This window comes from Bombina bombina, chromosome 5 (assembly GCF_027579735.1).
Source record: "Bombina bombina isolate aBomBom1 chromosome 5, aBomBom1.pri, whole genome shotgun sequence".
NCBI lineage: Eukaryota > Metazoa > Chordata > Amphibia > Anura > Bombinatoridae > Bombina > Bombina bombina.
Window position 1 is genome coordinate 1,008,330,605 of NC_069503.1, and position 23,957 is coordinate 1,008,354,561.

At 37.5% G+C, this 23,957-nt stretch overlaps 1 protein-coding gene across 1 annotated transcript in view; it reads right to left on the minus strand.

The window, feature by feature from the left end:
* SNX31 (sorting nexin 31) overlaps window positions 1–23,957 on the minus strand; it is a 216,012-nt gene that overhangs the window by 73,365 nt on the left and 118,690 nt on the right. Inside the window, exon 9 of the mRNA XM_053715250.1 lies at window positions 12,196–12,265. Within this exon, the coding sequence (XP_053571225.1) occupies window positions 12,196–12,265 (70 nt within the window). The remainder of the gene's footprint in view (window positions 1–12,195; window positions 12,266–23,957) is intronic.

The window sequence follows — 23,957 nt, forward strand, 5'->3', positions numbered from 1 at the left end:
ACAATTGTTTTCATGTCTGTTTGGATTTGATGTAAGTTATAAACAACAAAGATTAAGTTTCCAGCGCCTAAAAAACTGATACCTACTTCACTATAAGGAAGATCCCCTATCAGATCTGGTGGGTAGTTACTATGAAAAGTGTATATAGGAGCGCCTACAGGCTAAGGTATATCACAGGGCTAGAAATAGGTCAAAGAATGATAGAAAAATAGAAAAAACAACTAGAATAGTAAACCAATTGTGACCAAATGTTACGTTTGAAATCGTTTTAATCAATAGGGTAATACACAATTATCTAATGTATACCGATGATACTTAAAAATGTAGACAAATTAAAATAAAATAAAATACAAAATAAAATACAATAAAATTACAATTTAGTGAAATACTCGATACAGTATAGATATGGAATCTATAGATATCTGAGCTTGTGGGCTACAGATTAGGATACAATATTTTCACAATAGAGTAGTGATGATCCTTAGGGGACCATACTGGTGGAAATATAAGAAACCTTATTAACAATTATTAAATCCTATTGACAATTATGAAATCCGCAGATAATTTAGTTAAGATTGGTACAATGTTAAAAGTAATATCTATTAATAAACCATAAAAAGAAAGAAATAATGTCTATTTAGTGAACCAGTGAATAAAACACTCAAAATTGTGTCTAATGTATCAGAAAAAACAAAAAAACTAATGAAGCAAAAATCATACAAAAAATCACAATATGCAAAAAAACAGTGCTTAATCAAATCTTGTGAATCCTAACAAAAAATAAATCCTAACAAAATATACTCATACGTGTCCTACCCTAAATTCGAACAATACCGGTATGTTCTGGTGTGACTTATCCGCTTCCCTAGCGGTAATACAAAAAACCAAAGTAAAACAAATCACTGATTTATGCGCCTAGTGCGATGAAATAGCCCCTAAAATATCCTAAATGTTATTGTGGGAGTAACATTCCAAGAGAGTGAAGTATAGAGGGGGGGGGGAAACAAAAAGCTTAATAAACAAAGCAAAGCAGACAAATATACATATTGGGTAAATTAAAATAGTCAAGTTTGTGTCCAAAGTCTCTTTGATGTCCCTCGATAGGGTCCGAATTGGCCAATAATCCTGGGAATGTAGCAATCCAAACAAATGCTGTATAAAATAATCCTGAAAAAGAAAACAAAGTGCACTAAACAAAAAAGCCTATGGGGTTTCAGATTATCGGTAAATGAACTTACCCCATTAGGTAATATCCTGGAAATATGGTAAGCCTCACAAATCGTGTGTCGATATTCGTCTACGCGTTTCGGTCCTCTGAAGAACCTTTTTCAAGACATAGTGAGGCTCGGTATATACTGACCTTATATAGTGTGGTTAGGGGTTGTCCCTTTGAAATATTGGCGCCAAAAAAGGTCGGATGGGGCCGGATTTCCTGCCAGATCTTCTAGGCTATTTTCCGCTAAACCGGATGTCATAACAAACGTACTTCCGGTTGTCGTAAAACCGGAAGTTACTATTATGCGTACTTCCGGATAAACTATTTCCGGTGTTTACGGAGCCATTTTGGAAGCGGGCTTCTATATATAATTTAGTGGCTAACTAGTTCACAAATTTTGAACTAATTTTTAAGTATGGTCTTTCAAAAATATATTCCTTTGGGACTAGTGGGTTATATCTCAATAGTTACTTAAAGATTATTATCGGCGACTTCAGTAATTTCGTTGGGTAATGTCCCCTATATCAGACTGGGGGATTTTTTAAAAAGATTTTAGGCTGGATAGAAACACCTGGAAGAGGTTATCCAAACCACACACAAAGAGAAAATAAAGGACCAAGGGTACACTTTGATCCAGAGAACCATCCCCAGTATGGATCTAACAGATTGAATTTGAGGAGACTCCCCAATGACAATTTTCCGAATAACCACCTAAGAAGAAATTCCTATTATGATAGAAATATGGACTATGGAGGAACCCCAAGGAATGACAGAGGGCAGCCACTGTATCAAGATCACTGACAAAGTAACCAGAACCATCCACATAGACCATATGAAAACTATGGGTCTTATAGGATTCCGCAACAAAATTTCAGAAGAGCACCATATACACCAAATTGGAATGATAGAAATCATGATAGATTCTATCAAACACATCCAAGGAAAGAAAACCAAGGACACAATTCACAATGGTCAAGTAATTATGAATACAATGATTACCATAGGATGAAGAACTCAGAGAATAATTTCATGAGAAGAAGACCCTTTCACAACCATATAAGAGACTATAGCCCACAAGGTGGATACAGAGGACAACAACAAGATTGGAAAGAAAATTATAGAGGACTATCCAATAGATTCTCCCTTCTAGTCACACCTACAAATAGAGGACCTCCAGACTATGGTAGAGAAGAAATCAATCCCACTTCTATATCCACGGCATCTTCCTCCTCATCTTTTTTAGAGATGGGTCACAACAACCCACCACCGAGAGAAGTGAATGGAAAAAGAAAGCAAATCACACTAGAAAACGTGGACACCCCGGTGAAAAGAAGATACACCGGGGAAGAAGGTCAGGGGCCAGATTTAAGAACAGATACAGTCTGGTCCATCCAATAGAAAGATCTATTGATGCTGTACGCACTCAGGACAATGACCAAAACATCAATGAAGTTAGAGGGATTTTTAATTTAAGCAACACAGTTCTAAAACCTGAAGATAAAGAAGTCTTGGGATTAAGTATTTTTGAAAGACCATACTTAAAAATTAGTTCAAAATTTGTGAACTAGTTAGCCACTAAATTATATATAGAAGCCCGCTTCCAAAAAGGCTCCGTAAACACCGGAAATAGTTTATCCGGAAGTACGCATAATAGTAACTTCCGGTTTTACGACAACCGGAAGTACGGATGTTATGACATCCGGTTTAGCGGAAAATAGCCTAGAAGATCTGGCAGGAAATCCGGCCCCATCCGACCTTTTTTGGCGCCAATATTTCAAAGGGACAACCCCTAACCACACTATATAAGGTCAGTATATACCGAGCCTCACTATGTCTTGAAAAAGGTTCTTCAGAGGACCGAAACGCGTAGACGAATATCGACACACGATTTGTGAGGCTTACCATATTTCCAGGATATTACCTAATGGGGTAAGTTCATTTACCGATAATCTGAAACCCCATAGGCTTTTTTGTTTAGTGCACTTTGTTTTCTTTTTCAGGATTATTTTATACAGCATTTGTTTGGATTGCTACATTCCCAGGATTATTGGCCAATTCGGACCCTATCGAGGGACATCAAAGAGACTTTGGACACAAACTTGACTATTTTAATTTACCCAATACGTATATTTGTCTGCTTTGCTTTTTTTATTAAGCTTTTTGTTTTTCCCCCCCTCTATACTTCACTCTCTTGGAATGTTACTCCCACAATAACATTTAGGATATTTTAGGGGCTATTTCATCGCACTAGGCGCATAAATCAGTGATTTGTTTTACTTTGGTTTTTTGTATTACCGCTAGGGAAGCGGATAAGTCACACCAGAACATACCGGTATTGTTCGAATTTAGGGTAGGACACGTATGAGTATATTTTGTTAGGATTTATTTTTTGTTAGGATTCACAAGATTTGATTAAGCACTGTTTTTTTGCATATTGTGATTTTTTGTATGATTTTTGCTTCATTTGTTTTTTTGTTTTTTCTGATACATTAGACACAATTTTGAGTGTTTTATTCACTGGTTCACTAAATAGACATTATTTCTTTCTTTTTATGGTTTATTAATAGATATTACTTTTAACATTGTACCAATCTTAACTAAATTATCTGCGGATTTCATAATTGTCAATAGGATTTAATAATTGTTAATAAGGTTTCTTATATTTCCACCAGTATGGTCCCCTAAGGATCATCACTACTCTGATATCTATAGATTCCATATCTATACTGTATCGAGTATTTCACTAAATTGTAATTTTATTGTGTCTACATTTTTAAGTATCATCGGTATACATTAGATAATTGTGTATTACCCTATTGATTAAAACGATTTCAAACGTAACATTTGGTCACAATCGGTTTACTATTCTAGTTGTTTTTTCTATTTTTCTATAATTCTTTGACCTATTTTCTAGCCCTGTGATATACCTTAGCCTGTAGGCGCTCCTATATACACTTTTCATAGTAACTACCCACCAGATCTGATAGGGGATCTTCCTTATAGTGAAGCAGGTATCAGTTTTTTAGGCGCTGGAAACTTAATCTTTGTTGTTTATAATCTACTACCACACCTATCATAAGTGGACAGCAGCCAAAACACAGGTCTATTCATCTATTTAATCTAACGCTATGGATTCTACATTATCAATTAAGAGCCTTAGAGCTGATGTCAGCTCTGACATCAATATAGCCCTGAATAGGGACAATTCAACAGGAACAAACACTGTGATTGACATCAATACCATTTTTAAAAATTTGAAAAAATTATTGATATCAGAAACTAAATACAAAATAGAAGTATCCTTTTTGAAAAAGTGTTTGGAACTAAATATTGTACCCAAAGGTCTATTAATCACTAAAGAATGTTCTTTTAATACTAATTCGAAAGAATTTAGTGATAACTGGAGTAAAATTATTATTGAGGCATCTCAGGAACTTATGAGACTTATTATAAAATATAGGGAGCTCCTTCTAACCAATATAGACTTAGAAATTCAAGCTGAAGAGAAGAACATGGAACTCTTCAAAGACTCCCAAACGTTTAAAGAAAAACAGGAACACCTATATACAAAAATTAATAAATTGAAAGACGACACCATTGCGAAGAAAACAAAGAAAATCAACAGAGATCTGAATGCAGCCCAAGGGAGTCCAGACATCACAAGGGCGATTCCAAATGACCAGATGGAATCAGAGGCGACAATACCACCTTTAACAACACAAGTGAGAAATAGGAATAATTGGATAGAAACACCTGGAAGAGGTTATCCAAACCACACACAAAGAGAAAATAAAGGACCAAGGGTACACTTTGATCCAGAGAACCATCCCCAGTATGGATCTAACAGATTGAATTTGAGGAGACCCCCCAATGACAATTTTCTGAATAACCACCTAAGAAGAAATTCCTATTATGATAGAAATATGGACTATGGAGGAACCCCAAGGAATGACAGAGGGCAGCCACTGTATCAAGATCACTGGCAAAGTAACCAGAACCATCCACATAGACCATATGAAAACTATGGGTCTTATAGGATTCCGCAACAAAATTTCAGAAGAGCACCATATACACCAAATTGGAATGATAGAAATCATGATAGATTCTATCAAACACATCCAAGGAAAGAAAACCAAGGATACAATTCACAATGGTCAAGTAATTATGAATACAATGATTACCATAGAATGAAGAACTCAGAGAATAATTTCATGAGAAGAAGACCCTTTCACAACCATATAAGAGACTATAGCCCACAAGGTGGATACAGAGGACAACAACAAGATTGGAAAGAAAATTATAGAGGACTATCCAATAGATTCTCCCCTCTAGTCACACCTACAAATAGAGGACCTCCAGACTATGGTAGAGAAGAAATCAATCCCACTTCTATATCCACGGCATCTTCCTCCTCATCTTTTTTAGAGATGGGTCACAACAACCCACCACCGAGAGAAGTGAAAGGAAAAAGAAAACAAATCACACTAGAAAACGTGGACACCCCGGTGAAAAGAAGATACACCAGGGAAGAAGGTCAGGGGCCAGATTTAAGAACAGATCCAGTCTGGTCCATCCAATAGAAAGATCTATTGATGCTGTACGCACTCAGGACAATGACCAAAACATCAATGAAGTTAGAGGGATTTTTAATTTAAGCAACACAGTTCTAAAACCTGAAGATAAAGAAGTCTTGGGATACGGTTTAACGTATGCTCCATCAAGAGGTTTAGATAAATTTCAAACATATCTCCATACCAAGGAATTTGTGAGGAAGCTCACTTTGAAGAGATATTTTCTTAAATCTGCGACTGAAAGAAATGTGTCACTTACATCTAGAACTCCTGAGATGGATACCTTCACACATACGGACCTCAAACCAAAGTCCCGGTTCTATCCCACCCACTGCAAGGGGCCAGCGATTGAGGCGTTTGAAGCCATAATCTGCAATGACATTAAGAAATTAAAATCAGTAAAGGCATACAATAGAAATCTGAGTGCCAGACAACTGAATGTAATCTCTAAATTAGAACATAATTCAGATATTGTCATAAAATCGGCGGACAAGGGTGGAGGAATTGTAATACTAAATAAATCACCGTATTGGAATGAATCTAAAAGAATTCTTGATGACAAGGTGACTTATGAGGTCTTAAGAACTGATCCTACTAGTGAATATCAAAGGAGGTTGGACGAACTGCTGAGAGAAGCCAATGAAATCGGGATCCTAAATGAAAAGGAATTTAGCTATCTAACCATTAAACACCCAAGGATCCCGGTGTTCTACCATCTACCAAAAATCCACAAGAGCCTCGATAACCCTCCAGGACACCCAATTATTTCGGGTATTGGATCTCTTTCCAGTAATCTTTCCGAATACATCGACAAAAAACTCCAGCCATTTGTAAGAACCTTGCCATCCTACTTAAGAGACTCAACAGAAGTCCTTAATCTACTCAGGAACATGGAGTGGGATGATAGTTACATCATGGTAACAAGTGATGTAACATCCCTATATACATCCATCCCACATAAAAAAGGACTTGAATCTATAAGTTATTTTCTAGAGAAAGACACGAACATCCCAGATCTTCAGAAAACATTCATATTGGATGGCATCAACTACATCTTGGAACATAATTTCTTCTGTTGGGACGGAACTTTCTATCGTCAAGTCTGTGGGACAGCCATGGGGACCAGGTTCGCGCCTAGCTATGCCAACCTGTATATGGGCAGGTGGGAAAACATCTTCTGGGAGTCATGCCCAGCAGGCGCGGACCTGGTCCTCTACAAAAGTTACATCGATGATATCTTCCTAGTCTGGAAGGGAAGTTTGGAAGATCTACACCACACACTAGACGTGATGAATCTAAATCAATTAAATCTGAAGTTCACGAGTACGATCAGTAAAAGAAATCTGGTATTTCTAGACCTTAACATAAGGGTGGAAAATGGGAAAGTAGAAACCTCGACCCATTTCAAGGAAGTAGATTCAAATAACTTCATCCATCAGACAAGCTGCCATCATAAGAAGTGGATCTCAAATATCCCAAAGGGGCAATTAATGAGAATAAGGAAGAACTGTTCGAGTGAGGATATGTGGGCTAAACAGTCGATAACCCTTAAGAAATTTTTTTTAGAGAGGGGATATAAAGAAACCTCCATAAACAAAACAATTGAAGAAGTAAGCCTTATGAAAAGAGAAAGCCTACTAACCTATAAGAAAAAACCAAATATAACTTCTGAAAACCTCAAAATACCATTTATCACTCAATATAGTGAAAGAAGGAAAACAATTGAGGACATAATTAAACGTCACTGGCATCTTCTGAAGGAAGATGACATATTAGGGGAACATCTGACAGAACAACCAGGCTTCATCTTCAGAAAAGCGAACAATCTCAAATCCATCTTAGCCCCTAGTGTCCCTAGAAATAAAACACCTAAGAATACCATGGGAGTTTTGGGAAAGAACTTGAAAGGTTTCTTCCCTTGCCATCTCTGTAAGGCCTGCCAACACGGAATGAAGACAGATACCTTTAAATCCAAGATTACCAATGAATCTTATAACATCAAACAAACCATCAGATGCACAGACCATCATGTAGTATACCTTATTGAATGTGGGTGTGGCCTACAATATGTGGGCCAGACCACAAGGAAGCTAAGAGACAGAATTCGGGAGCACCTCCTACAAATAAAGTGGAAGAAAATAGACCTGCCCCTTTACAAACATTTTAAAGAGGTACATGGAGGAAAAAATGAAAGCTTCAAGTATTTGGCTATCTGTAAACTAAATAAGGACTGGAGAGGGGGAAACATGGAAGCAAGAATGCTGAAAACAGAGGCCAAATGGATCTTTCATCTAGATTGCATTTATCCCAAGGGACTTAATGCTAACTTTGAGATAATACATCTATTTTGAGAATTCTAAGTCTATAAACAATTAGATGAATACTGCAAAGAAATAGATTATCCCTTAATAACATCAGCATTAGTACACACCACACACTTAAGAAAATTTTAGAGAAAATTTTATAAAAACGACCCTTATATATAGTACCTCTGTAAAACAACCACTCTTCTCAAAGAGAAATTCTTTACTCCATTTTTTAGAGCTCTTAAATATAGCTTCAAAATAGAAACAATGATTATCTATTTTTTTATTTATTCAGTTAAATATGGTATAATTAATAATAGAACACATGGTTTCTGATACCCTCATTATGTGTATATGTTGTATATTATGTAACATATGACTATTGTAAATCCTGGAATATGGAAGCCTAAAATCTTTTTTAAAAATCCCCCAGTCTGATATAGGGGACATTACCCAACGAAATTACTGAAGTTGCCGATAATAATCTTTAAGTAACTATTGAGATATAACCCACTAGTCCCAAAGGAATATATTTTTGAAAGACCATACTTAAAAATTAGTTCAAAATTTGTGAACTAGTTAGCCACTAAATTATATATAGAAGCCCGCTTCCAAAATGGCTCCGTAAACACCGGAAATAGTTTATCCGGAAGTACGCATAATAGTAACTTCCGGTTTTACGACAACCGGAAGTACGGATGTTATGACATCCGGTTTAGCGGAAAATAGCCTAGAAGATCTGGCAGGAAATCCGGCCCCATCCGACCTTTTTTGGCGCCAATATTTCAAAGGGACAACCCCTAACCACACTATATAAGGTCAGTATATACCGAGCCTCACTATGTCTTGAAAAAGGTTCTTCAGGTAGACGAATATCGACACACGATTTGTGAGGCTTACCATATTTCCAGGATATTACCTAATGGGGTAAGTTTATTTACCGATAATCTGAAACCCCATAGGCTTTTTTGTTTAGTGCACTTTGTTTTCTTTTACAGGATTATTTTATACAGCATTTGTTTGGATTGCTACATTCCCAGGATTATTGGCCAATTCGGACCCTATCGAGGGACATCAAAGAGACTTTGGACACAAACTTGACTATTTTAATTTACCCAATACGTATATTTGTCTGCTTTGCTTTATTTATTAAGCTTTTTGTTTTTTCCCCCCCTCTATACTTCACTCTCTTGGAATGTTACTCCCACAATAACATTTAGGATATTTTAGGGGCTATTTCATCGCACTAGGCGCATAAATCAGTGATTTGTTTTACTTTGGTTTTTTGTATTACCGCTAGGGAAGCGGATAAGTCACACCAGAACATACCGGTATTGTTCGAATTTAGGGTAGGACACGTATGAGTATATTTTGTTAGGATTCACAAGATTTGATTAAGCACTGTTTTTTTGCATATTGTGATTTTTTGTATGATTTTTGCTTCATTTGTTTTTTTGTTTTTTCTGATACATTAGACACAATTTTGAGTGTTTTATTCACTGGTTCACTAAATAGACATTATTTCTTTCTTTTTATGGTTTATTAATAGATATTACTTTTAACATTGTACCAATCTTAACTAAATTATCTGCGGATTTCATAATTGTCAATAGGATTTAATAATTGTTAATAAGGTTTCTTATATTTCCACCAGTATGGTCCCCTAAGGATCATCACTACTCTATTGTGAAAATATTGTATCCTAATCTGTAGCCCACAAGCTCAGATATCTATAGATTCCATATCTATACTGTATCGAGTATTTCACTAAATTGTAATTTATTGTATTTTATTTTGTATTTTATTTTATTTTAATTTGTCTACATTTTTAAGTATCATCGGTATACATTAGATAATTGTGTATTACCCTATTGATTAAAACGATTTCAAACGTAACATTTGGTCACAATTGGTTTACTATTCTAGTTGTTTTTTCTATTTTTCTATCATTCTTTGACCTATTTCTAGCCCTGTGATATACCTTAGCTTGTAGGCGCTCCTATATACACTTTTCATGGATTTGATGTAAGAAATTGTATGCAGTTATGTCAATGTATTTTATGTAATGTATTTAATGTAACTCATTTTCTTGGTACTAAATAAGGAAGCATAGAATTTTTGTATCGTGTGATCTAAGATTTTGGGTGCTGTGACTAAAAGTTGTTGAATTGAGCTGACTTTCTCACGAGCAAATTCTTTCATAAATATTATTAATATAAATATTGTATTGCAAATTAATTATTAATCTTTAATAATTTTGAACAATTATTACAAATCTGTTTCAGTTCATTAATGTTTCTGGGTTGTCTTGATAGCACAGTCCTCTTCAGGTCATGCCACAGCATTTCAATTTGATGCAGGGTCAGGACTCTAACTTGGACATTCCAAAACACAAATTTTATTCTTCAGCCTTTCATTAGTTGATTTACTTGAGTGCTTTGGATCATTGTCTTGTTGCATCACCTAACCTCTCTTTAGCTTGAAGTCATGGACTGCTGCCTTGACATTCTCCTTTAAAAGGTCTTCATACATTTTTTAATTCATTGCTCCCTCAGTGATTGCAAGACATCCAAGTCCTGAGGCAGCAAATCAGCCGCAAACCATGATGCTCCTTCCACTATGTTTCACAGTTGTAATGAGGTTATAGTGCTGGTGCGGATACAGCATATATGTAAAAAGCGGACTAGAAAGAAACCAATGAATCAGGTTCCTTTGAAAGTATCCCATTTGTGTGATAGTCACTTTCCTCCTCTGTTCAATAAATTTTACTCTGAAATCTTGCAAGATCTTTTGTGTGTGGATTGTTTAAAATATGAATATATAATTATTATAATTAATAGCTTCTGAATAGAGTGGAGTGCAATTTCATGTAATGTCGTTTATTTTATATTTTTATTAAAATAACATTTAAAGAACCACTAAGTACAGTTAAATTGAATAACTGACAAATACAAAATAAAAAGATAATGCTTACTAAATTTGAGCAGTAAAATATTTTCTGACTTATTTCATAGTTAAAGTGAAGGTCAATTTTGATGAATTAGTGCCCGTTTTTTAATAATCCTATTAAAAACATGGGCACTTTAATTCATCAAAATTGACATTTCACTCATTTTCTTCAAAAATGTACCTTTTAATCCTGGAAGCCGCTCCAGCGATTCCCCCGGCCGTCAGAAGCCTCTGCAGACGTCAGAAATGACAAATCCGGCTTCCCTCCCAGGAGAATCTTGGCCTGATGCAACGCCGTGATTGGAGGAAGCCGGATTAGTCATTTTGGACCTGTGAAGACGGCTTGCGATGGACGGAGGAGGTGCTGGAGCGGCTGCCAGGATTAAAAGATACGTTTTTGAAGCAAACGAGGGAAATGTCAATTTTGATGAATTAAAGTGCCCTTGTTTTTAATAGGATTATTAAAAACCGGGCAATAATTCATCAAAATTGACCTTCACTTTAATCTAATGTTGCCTGTCCCTGCATCATGGGACAGTTATCAGCCAATAACAAAATATATATATATATATAATGCACTTTTGCACATGCTTAGTAGGAGCTGGAGTCGCAGAAAATGTGCATATAAAAAAAATGTGCATGTTTTGATAATGAAAGAATATTGGATTTTTTTTTTTTTTAAATTGCAAGCTGTATCTGAATCATGAAACATTAATTTTGACTTTAGCGTCCCTTACTCCTCTTTACTTTATCTGCTCCCCTTTATCATCTCCAAAGTTTTTAAGTCTCCTTCCAAACACTTTGTCCTCACCACCAGCCATCAATACAATCACCCTTCTCTTTCCTGCTCTACCTTTAAAGGGAAATGCAAACAATATAGATTTTGTTTTAGTTTCATAGAAAGTTCAAGTTAATGTTGTTTTAATTGGTTTAGAAACTAACAGGGAGAACACATCTGGTCCATGAGATAAAACCTCCATGGTTGAAAATGTAATCTATTCTGTTTTAGGTGTAACTAAGAAAATAATCATTGTAATATAAATGTGCATTCAGAAGTAAAGCACAAGAACTAATACTGTGTGGTTCTGCTGTAGATCAATGATCTGTTTTTCTTTGGTACAATAATATGCTTAGGACTTAAATAATACATCACCTGTATATACATCAAGTGGACAGTAGCTGTACAACCGATAAGCATTCTATCAACTGAGGGATCAAAATACCTGTGAGAAAATTAAAGGCAAATTTATGTTAAATAAGGAACAGTTCTGTTATCTTGGAAAGACAACTTTTGTAGAACAAAGACTAGTTTAAAATGTTTACTTGCTTTAGCCCTAAAAGTATTTAGATTATTGCAAACTAGTAAAGTAGTATGTTGTTAAAGTGTCAGATGAATAAATGGCTCTCCCTTATTTCTCGACCACCACTTTTAAAAAGACTATTTGGCCGCATTTATACAATATAGTTTCCAATAATGAACTATAGGTAATATTAATTTCTTTTTTATGACACAATGAGTCCACGGATCATCTTAATTACTAATGGGATATTCACCTCCTCGCCAACAGGAGACGACGAAGAGCACCACAGCAGAGCTGTTAAATAGCTCCTCCCTTCCCTCCCACTCCAGTCATTCTCTTTGCCTACATTAGTGATAGGAAGTAGTAAAGTGAGGTGTTAGAAAAGATTCTTCAAGAGTTTATTATTTTTAAAGTAGTACAAGATTGTGCTGCTTTGTCCTAGGTTGTAGCCGTAGTCCATATAAGTCTCTTCAGTAGAGCTTTGGTGGCTTTAGAGTAATGGGAACTTGTGGGACATAATTCTCACTGCACCTCCCATATTTAATACTGCCCTAATTTTCCTATAGTCTGAGAGATACGACTCAGTCTTTGATTTCTCTGCAGGTCGATGTGAGGAAGAGGACCTCTCAAACCTGTGAACTGCCTTAATGTGAGGTAAGCGCTACTTTTATTTTCTGGGAGCAGAGACAACTCAGAACAGAGTAAGCACATTAAGATATACCTTTCATGGCATATAAAGGGGCTTAATTTAAATTGGGGCACTTTATTTCATGAATAAACTCTCCTAGGCTAGAGAGGACCGTTGACAGTATCTTATAGCAGGCACTGGGGCTAATTTTTGAGCGCTGTTATGTTGTCTGGACAAACGCTTTCAGTATGGTGGTTAAGGGGTTAACTTTTCCACGATGGGCGGATCTGTTTTCTCTGCGCGCCAATTCTATGCACTGCAGTTTAGGAAGACAAGTCAGGAGTGTAATGGCCTGTGCCTGTCTAGGAGCACATGTTACGTGCTAGACATGCGTTCCTACGACCGGACTGCTGAATTGATTTTGCTGGCAGTATTCCGGATCACCTACTACTTGCTGGGAATACGTTCAGCTCTTGGCCAGTAAGGTAGGCGCCTCAGCAGCATAGCTGAGGTGTAGAGGTAGCTGTAAATTTGTTTACTAGAGTATATAGGCAGGCAGTGTTATTTCTTCCTTGCACAGACCGCAGAAAAATAGTTGCGGTTTGAATTTAAAGTGACAGTAGCGTTTTTTGAGATAAATTTTTTTAATTAAAATTTCAGGTTTTTATTCAAAAATGTACCAAGTGTGAATCAGTATGGATCATGGGACTTTGCAAAATGTTCCTTGCTATCTGTGTTTTTATGCTATTGTGGAACCACCAGTACCTTTCTGTCCCTCATGCATTGAGAGGACTTTAGGTTATAAGGAGAACATTTTTTCTGAGCCAACTTCTTCTAAGGCGGATGTTGTCCAGGAATCTAATGATGAAGTACAATATATTTCTTCCCAAGCGCTACAAGTTTTACCGCCCTCACAAACAGTGCCCTGCAACACACCTGTAGCTCCCGCTGGAGTTACTTTAAGAGACATCGCATCTATTATGTCTTCTACAATTTCTGATGCATTGTCCGTTTTCCCCATGTTGTAGGGTAAACATAAGAGAAGATAACACATTCAGTAAGCGAGGTTTCTGATGCAATTGTTGCGGTTATGGAGACCTCCTCTCAGAGGCCTGAGGAGGAGGAAGCCGCAAGAGCATCTGAAGGTGAAAATTTCAGATTTTGAAAGTGTAATTCCTCTCGCTGATACTGAGGTTGTATATTTTAGATTTAAGCTGGAGCACCTCCGTCTATTACTTAAGGAGGTTTTAGCTACTTTAGATGACAGTGACTCCACGGTTGTGGTTGACCCTAAAAAATCCAGTAAGCTGATCAGATATTTCGAGGTTCCCTCCGCGACTGATGTGTTTCCGGTCCCCGACCGAGCTTCTGAGATCATTGCTAAGGAGTGGGAGAGACCGGGTATTCCTTTTTCTCCATCTCCTATTTTTAAAAAAGAGATGTTTCCCATAGCCATCTCTATCAAGCAGGTTTGGCAAACAGTGCCTTAGGTGGAAGGGGCTATTTCCACTTTAGCTAAGAGAACTACTATTCCTATAGAGGATAGTTGTGCCATCAAAGATCCTATGGACAAGAAATTAGAGGGTTTACTCAAAAAGATGTATGTACACCAGGGCCTGCAATGGCAGCCAGCTGTGTGCATTTCTACCATCACTAGTGCGGCAGCATATTGGTTTGACGCACTGTCTGACGCTATCAGAACTGAGACCTCTTTGGATGAGATTCAAGATAGGATAAAAGCTCTTATATTAGTGAATTCCTTTACTACAGACGCCTCCCTTCAACTTATTAAGATGGGAGCTAAGATTTCGGGTTTTTCGAGTTTGGGCTTGCAGAGCCCTATGGTTGAAGCCTTGGTCTGCGGACGTTACAAGGGAACGACCATATTTGGACCTGGTCTATTGGAAATTATCTCTGATATCACGGGATGTAAGGTCATCTTCTCCCTCAAGATAAGAGAAATAAGATGAAGAGACGACAGAGTACTTTTCGTCCCTTTTGTATAATTCAAGGGAAACTCCTCTTCTTCCGTTTTCCAAAAAAGAACAATCCAAACCTGCATGTAGACCCAGCCACTCTTGGAATTTCTGACTTGGTCATAGAGACCATGATTCAGGCTCGTAAGCCTGTAACTAGAAGGATTTACCATAAGATATGGCGTAAATATCTCTATTGGTGTGAATCCAAGGGCTACTCATGAAGTAGAGAGTTAGGATTCCTAGAAATTTCTCTTTTTTCCAAGAGGGTTTGGAGATGATTTATCGACGAGTTCCCTAAAGGGGTCAAATATCGACCTTATCTATTTTGTTACACAAACGTCTGGCGGATGTCCCAGATGTACAATCTTTTTGTCAGGCCTTGGTCAGGATCAGGCCTGTGTTCAAACCAGTTACTCCTCCATGGAGTTTGAATTTAGTTCTGAAAGTTCTTCAAGGGGCTCCGTTTGAGCCTATGCATTCATTAGATATTAAGTTGCTATTTTGGAAAGTTTTATTTCTTGTTGCGATTTCTTCTGCTCGTAGAGTGTGTCAGAGCTCTTGGCATTGCAGTACGAGTCTCCTTACCTTATTTTCCATTCAGATAAGGTAGTTTTACATACTAAATTAGGATTTCTTCCTAAGGTGGTTTCTGATCGGAACATTAATCAGGAGATTGTTGTTCCTTCTTTGTGTCCTAATCCTTCTCAGAAAGAACGACTTCTGCAGGCTAAGGACTTCCGCCAGTCTTCTTCTTTGTTTGTGATTTTCTCAGGAAAACTTAAAAGGGACAGTATACTGTAAAATAGTTTTTCCCTTAATGTGTTTACAATTGCTTTTTTTACCAACTGCAGAGTAAAAAATGTATGAAAATTAGCTTTTTAAGGTTTATTTCTGTATATTAAAGCTCTGATTTTGTGTTTTGAAGCCACAGCCTAATAAAATAGGTTGAGCTTGTAGGTATAATCAGATCTCATTACTGTATCACATTGTGCACATATACCTGCTTCTTTATCTTATATCTGTCCTTAAAACAATCACCAATACTTTGAGAGAACAATGGAAAATCAACATTTTATTACCTTATCTCTTCTTTATCACACTGGGAGTGTAATTTCTTCTGCTGGCTGTGTTTACAAAGCTTATCTATAGCTGGTACGCGCAGCCACAAACTTTCAGAATAGGTGGGGATACCACATGCTAAATTAACCATTTCAAATGCCAATATAAGGGTAAAGGAGCTACTTGTAAACAATTTAATACACTCCAGCAGGTAAAGTGGATCATTGGGAACAAATTAAAGGGGAGAAAATATTTGAGTAAACTGTCCCTTTAAGGGACAGAAAGCTACGGCTACTTCTCTTTCTTTTTGGCTGAAGAGTATCATACATTTTGCATATGAGACTGCTGGACAGCAGCCTCCTGAGAGGGTTACGGCTCATTCCACAAGGGCTGTTGCTTCCTCATGGGCATTCAAAACTGAAGCTTCTGTGGAACAGATTTGCAAGGCTGCAACTTGGTCCTCTCTTCACACTTTTCCAAAGTTTTACAAATTTGACACTTTTGCCTCGGCTGAAGCCGCTTTTGGGAGAAAGGTTCTTCAAGCAGTGGTGCCTTCCGTTTAGGTTCCCTTTCTTGTCCCTCCCGTATCATCTGTGTACTCTAGCTTGGGTATTGGATCCCATTAGTAATTAAGATGATCCGTGGACTCATCGTGTCATAAAAAAGAAAAATTTATCTTAACCTGATAAATTTATTTCTTTTTTGACATGAGTCCATGGCCCGCCCTGTTCTTGTAAGACAGGTTGTTGGGTATTATAAACTTCAGACACCTCTGCACCTTGGTTTTTCCTTTCTTTCCTTAACTTCGGTCAAATGACTGGAGTGGGAGGGAAGGGAGGAGCTGTTTAACAGCTCTGCTGTGGTGCTCTTTGCCGCCTCCTGCTGACCAGGAGGTGAATATCCCAATAGTAATTAAGATGATCCGTGGACTCATTGTGTCAAAAAAGAAATACAAATTTATCAAGTAAGCATAAATTTTCTTTTTTCCTTTAAAACCATTTAAATGGCTTGTTTTTTCCAATTTGTCAGGGTTTACCATTATCCTACCGTATACTGTTTTTTCAGAAGTGTGAATACTTGTTTAATTGGATATAGCAATACTAATCATTATCCTAGATTACAAGGAAGTGCTATGTTTCTTTTTTATTTGTTTTTAGTAGGTTCATATACTGATACATTTTAATATTCCATTAAAAGTTACGTTTTATTCTTTACCCCCTTGCTTTACCCATTATCCTAGTGTGTGCCTAGTGGTTATGTCTTTTTTTCTTGTTTTCATTATTAATTCTGATTAGAGCATGAACAAAATGCCTGAAAATTTTGAATTTTAGCAATTTTCTTATGAAGCAAAACAGAAAGACTAGCTCTAACCCTTTAGAGAACTCTATGACAAATGCTTATCCAGACCCTCATGCAGAAACAAAAAAGGTTTCTAGCTAAGACCTTATGATAAATATGTCTGGTAACAGGTTCCCTACCCTGTTCAGTGTTCAATCTTCAAACTATCAAATTCAGAGATTTTAGATCTTGATAAAAAAAGGACCTAGAGAAAGAAGATTGTTTCTTAGAAAAAGCCTCCAAGGCATGCACAAGGACATCAAACAAATAAATACACAAACCAAATCCTGCAAGGCCACTGTGGAGCAATCAGAATTGCTGAGGCTTGTTTCTGCTTGATTCTGGCTATCACTGGATAGCAACACAAATGGAGGAAAATTTTAAATCAGGTTGAATAACAACCCACCCAAGGGATTCAATACCTGACACAAAACTGAGGCAGTTTGTGATTCAAGTGAGAGGCCATGCAATTTCTCTCTGGCAGACCCCAATGTCTCATAATTTGGTCAGAAACTTTCTAATTCAGACGCCATTCCCCTTGGTGGAGAGACTGGCAGCTGAGAAAATCCGCATCCCAATTGCTCACATCCAGAATGTAGATGTCAGAAATCTTGCAATGATGGTGTTCTGCCCAGATGATGATGCAGGACACTTCCCTCATCGCTAAAGCACTGAAAGTTCCTCTGCCACTGCTGTGTCCTTGTCTGACTTGAATTGCAGAAAAGATTCATGTCTGATGTCAGGCCAACTCTGGAGAGCTATTTAGATTGCAGAGAGAGAATATTTATAGGTAACCTTGACTCCTGAGGACCTCCTTGCACCCCATACTGCACCCCAACCCAACAGGCTGGCATCTGTGGAAATTACTACCAACACTGACCGAAAAAAAAAAAAAAAAGGAATGGTGCCACCAAGTTGGAAATGTCTTGTCCTTTGATCTTACAGAATCCTCTGAGACAGATCCTCATGGTCCCCATTCCATTGATGCAGCATCTACAATTATAGACAAATGCTTAGCCACTGAATTGAATATGAACCCCAGAAAAGACACACAGTCTGAGGAGTTAAGGATTTATTTTCCAACTGAGGCAACTGAATTACCATTTGAATGTCAGACACAGCCAGACGTAAAGAGGGAGCCTGAACCAGAAGGCCTGTCAAGTAAGGCACTATAGAAATTCCTTGAGCTTGAACTACAGACAAGAGAACTCCCAGCAATTTTGTAAACATGCTAGAAGCTGTAGCCAGACCAAAAAGTATCTTAAGTCTATGGTAGACATAAACTAACCCGCCTGCACTAAAGGAAGAAAAAAGAGCAAACTAGTTCAATTAAGGTTCAAAACAGGCCAATAAAACCACCGGTTTAATTCTTAAGTTGGAACTGGAGCAGTCACTCACATTAATTCCAAATCTCTTCAACAAGCCAAGAAAGCTTGGTCCTTTAAAGGATCTTGAGGCACCCAAGACAGAAAGAATCTTCCCTGAGGAGGCCTTGAATGAAAATGTATTCAATAACCCAGGGAAATGATTTGCAATAGCCAAGGATCCTGAACAGATCTCTCCCAAGCCTCCCAAGAGATTCAACCTGCCCCCCCCCCCCGCGAGACTGGTATGGGGGCCACTCCTTCATAAAGTCTTAGAGGCTGAGGTAGACTTCCTGGAGAAAAAGGGGGAGTGAGAGGTGGCGCCTACGGCTAACTGTCTTTGAAAGAAAATTAAAAATGGCTCTACTAATACCGATACCATAAAATAAAGTTTATACTTTTGTTGCGAAGTTACCAGTGAACCATTAATATTTAATTAAAAACACACACGAGAAAATACATAAATCAAATAAAATATTTATTAAAAATATCTGTATAGGGGTGTGAGTATTCAGTTCTAAAAACAATGGTAGGAGGTAATTTTCTATGTAAATGAGTGTTTATATGACAATGTGGAGAAACAAATACACAGAAAAAACGTAAAGGTCCAAACACGATGTTACAAATAGTTATTAGTAGCAATGTGCAATTGAATTAGCTACCAAATAGCGATGCTAATCGATACAAACAGAGATTCTAAGTATGAGAACTACATAGTAATCAAGCAGATAAAAAAAATATATCACTAGACACATTGTGGTTCATAAAAAAAAAAAAATTGGAAAAAAAAGATTCAAAAAAATAAAAAACGGAAAACCGCAAAAAAGCTGCAGCAAAAAAAATTTCAAAAAATAATAACACAGAAAAATTGTTTTGCTGTGAAAAAAATATATATGTGGCCTCAAAATGTCACGTAGGTCCTTATATCTTAAAGTTGCATATATTATTTTAATTGTAACGGTGCATTTGATGTATGAAATGAGGACTTTCAGTTCAATAATATGTGCTTTGCATGCAAATCCTCAATAGTATTTATGCAGCAGGAGCGTGATTATTGAAACAAGATACATTGATATCCCTTAAGGCAATGTTACAAAGTGATTGTTTCAGTGAAAATCAGCTGGTGTTGCCCAGGTAATACTCGCTTAAATAAATGAAGCGTATTTAGCCTTATTTTGAGCTTTTTTTTAATAAATTTCTGAAGGTCTCTTTCTATAGAGTGTTTATAGGATAGATCTTTCCCCTTATATATATTGTTGTATTTGTAGACGTAAGGGAGGTATAGAATCTCTTATCCTGCCTTGCCTTGTCGGGCTTATTCAACTTGTGGCGACGTCTTCAGACTCTTTGCCGGAAATAGCTGGTCTTCCTGGGAACCAATCCTTCGGCTAATCTCCATTAGTATAGCAGGTGTAGGATTCGCCCTTTACCTATGATCCACTTCAAAGAAGGCTCCTATCATCCGGTGAGAAAATTTTGGAACTCACAAAGGGACGGTCCTCGGAGCGTTGATGCTCACGTTAACTGGCCAGTTAGTTTCAGAGTTATGAGCTGGAGCTGGTTATCTTCTACGCGTTTCAGCTTCGGAAGCATAAGCCTTTATCAAGTAGAGGTAAGACTTCCTGGACTTTTTTTTTTTTTTTACCAAGAAGAGCTGGACTTCTAAAGATTTGGTGTAGCGAGGGGGAAGTTTTCATAGCCTTACGTTGCAGAAGGAAACAAAAAATGCCCTGCAAATTTATACTTACTCTTAGATTTCTTATCTTGGGCCAAACAAACATAATTTATATATAAAAACTTACCTGATAAATTCATTTCTTTCATATTGGCAAGAGTCCATGAGCTAGTGACGTATGGGATATACAATCCTACCAGGAGAGGCAAAGTTTCCCAAACCTCAAAATGCCTATAAATACACCTCCCACCACAACCACAACTCAGTTTAATGAATAGCCAAGAAGTAAGATGATAAAAATAAGGAGTAAAAAAGCATGCAAAAAGAGGAACTTGAAAAATAAATTGTGCTTTTATACAAAAAAATCATAACCACTATAAAAAGGGTGGGCCTCATGGACTCTTGCCAATATGAAAGAAATGAATGTATCAGGTAAGCTCTTACATAAATTATGTTTTCTTTCATGTAATTGGCAAGAGTCCATGAGCTAGTGACGTATGGGATAGAAATACCCAAGATGTGGAAGTCCACAGAAGAGTCACTAGAGAGGGAGGGATAATAACAGCTATTTCCACTGATAAAATTAAATCCAAACAAAAAAATAAGTCTCTTAAAAATTTCAAGAAAAAACTTAAATCATAAGCAGAAGAAACAAACTGAGACAGCTGCCTGAAGAACTTTTCTACCAAAGACTGCTTATGAAGATGCAAATACATCAAAATGGTAAAATTTTGTAAAATGTATGCAAAAAAAAAAAGACCAAGTTGCTGCTTTGCAAATCTGATCGACTGAAGCTTCATTCTTAAAAGCCCAAGAAGTGGCGACTGATCTAGTAGAATGAGCTGTAGTTTGCTGAGGCGGAGACTGTCCCGCCTCCAAATAAGCCTTGTGAATAAAAAGCTTTAACCAAGATGCCAAAGAAATGGCAGAGGCTTTCTGACCTTTCCTGGAACCAGAAAAAACAACAAATAGACTAGAAGTCTTTCTGAAATCCTTAGTAGTTTCGATATAGTATTTCAAAGCTCTTACAACATGTAAAGAATGTAAAGATCTTTCAAGAGCATTCTTAGGATTAGGACACAAAGAAGGAACAACAATTTCCCTACTTATGTGATTAGAATTCACAACCTTAGGAAGAAATTTAAACAAAGTCCGCAAACCAGCTTTATCCTGATGGAAAATCAGAAAAGGAGACTCGCAAGAGAGAGCAGACTATTCAGAAACTCTTCTAGCAGAAGAGATAGCTAAAAGGAACAACACTTTCCAAGAAAGTAGTTTAATATCCAAGGAATGCATAGGCTCAAAAGGAGGAGCCTGCAAAGTCTTCAAAACCAAATTAAGACTCCAAGGAGGAGAGATTGATTTAATAACAGGCTTGATACGATCTAAAGACTGAACAAAACAGTGAATATCAGGAAGTTTAGCAATTTTTCTATGAAATAAAACAGAAAGAGCAGATATTTGTCCCTTCAAAGTACTTGCAGACAAACCCTTATCCAAACCATCCTGAAGAAACTGTAAAATTCTAGGAATTCTAAAATAATGCCAAGAGAATTTATGAGAAGAACACCATGAAATATAGGCTTTCCAAACCAGATAATAAATCTGTCTTGAAACAGACTTACGAGCCTGTAGCATAGTATTAATCACAGAGTCAGAGAAACCTCTATGACTAAGTACTAAACGTTCAATTTCCATACCTTCAAATTTCAGCGATTTAAGATCCTGACGGAAAAACGCCCTTGAGACAGAAGGTCTGGCCTTAAATGAAGTGGCCAAGGTTGGCAACTGGACATCCGGACAAGATCCGCATACCAAAACCTGTGAGGCCATGCTGGTGCTATCAGAAACACATGAGATTGTTCCATTATGATCTTGGAGATTCTAGCTAAAAATGGCTACAGCAGCATTCTTAGCATTAATGCAAATAATTTCCACTGCTGCATCATAAATAAAGGAATTTGCTGTTCTTAGGAGATTAATGTGATCTACAATCTCATCCAAAGTGGTGTCCCCAGAATCAAGTTCTGAAAGAATGTCACACCGAACAGCAATAGCAGCGTCTACACAGGCAACACTGACAGCAGGCCTAAACCTAAAACCTTCAAGAATCACCTATGAAAACCTTCAAGTCTATCTATAGGATCCCTAAAAGAGAAACTTATCTTCCAAAGGAATAGTGGTATGCCGGCAATAGTGAAAATAGCTGCATGAAAATTAGGAATAGTTTCCCAAATCTCTGTATTAACAAAAAGGAGATGATACAGATTTAAACTTGGCAGAGGGAACAAAAGGAATACCTGCCATTCCATAGAAATAAGTTTAAAAAGGAATCAGGCATGGGAAGAGAGGACGGCTGTTTGGGAGCTGCTATTTAACTGGGTACTTACTATAACAGGACAATCCTCTAACTCTAAAGCAATCACAACTTTGTGCAATAAACCATAAATATGCTCAAGACTTAAATTAAAGGACACATTTCCTGCCAAAAGGAGTAGGTTCCTCAGACTCAGAGAGACTATCCTCACAATAAGAGTCCTCCGAGACAAAGGCACCCTATCATCAATGGGTAACTTAGAAGGACTACTACTAAGGGAAGTCCCTGATAAGCTAAAGGCCAACGAAGGGCCACCTTCCAATACTAGCAAACATCTGTGCTTAACAGCTAGAGGCAAGAAAGTTAATAACCTCAATAGTAGAGTGAATATACTCCTAGTTCAGATTAACTTTACCTTTGAGTAACTTTGATATTTTAAAAACCCTTGCACACTCCGAAGCATGTGTGCTTGTTTTAATATTAGTCATATAGGCAGGGCCGTCTTTAACTCAGGGCAAAAGGGGCAGCTGCCCAGGGCACAGTCTCTGTTGAGGGGCCCCAGGAGTTTATGGTTCATACAAGACTGCTAATGTGAAATGGGGAACACACACATTCAGTCATAATACTGTCACAGTCAAAAGTACTCTGCTTATATATTATTTATTTTTTTAAACTGTGCCAGACCGTGTCAGTGTCATGTGACATGCCAAGCTATTGCCATATGCCGTTTTAGATGTGCACTGTGCAGCACTGAATGCAAAGCCCTAACTCGGCATCCAGCCATTCCCACTGCATCAGAAAAGGTCCTACTGGGGTTACCACTGTTACCAGGTAACTGCTCTGGTGGTGGGGATTGTTTCTGGGTAGGGCTGACTGTAGGCGCATGCAGCAGAAAGCTGAAGTGGCAGGCACATGAGGATTTGAGCATCTGTGCAGCTGCATACACTGCTCTCTTCAGTCTTGAGGCTGTATGACACATCTCACACTGTATCCATGCAGCCTTGGGCAGACAGCATCCAGTCTGCTGGTCCCCTTAGCCCTGCTCTTTCTGCTGTGGCCCTAAGATCAACTAACTGAAGTTTGTTAGGGAAAGGTGTCAGTGGCAATAATAAGTGAGTGCACACACGCCCCTCCCCATGCAGCATTATCTAGTGCAGGATGAGAGGGAACTTGTTTCTAGCAAAGAAGTGACATGTGCTGCTGTGGCTGATGTATAGTGTCATGCTGATACTTGACACAATGTAAGGTTTATTT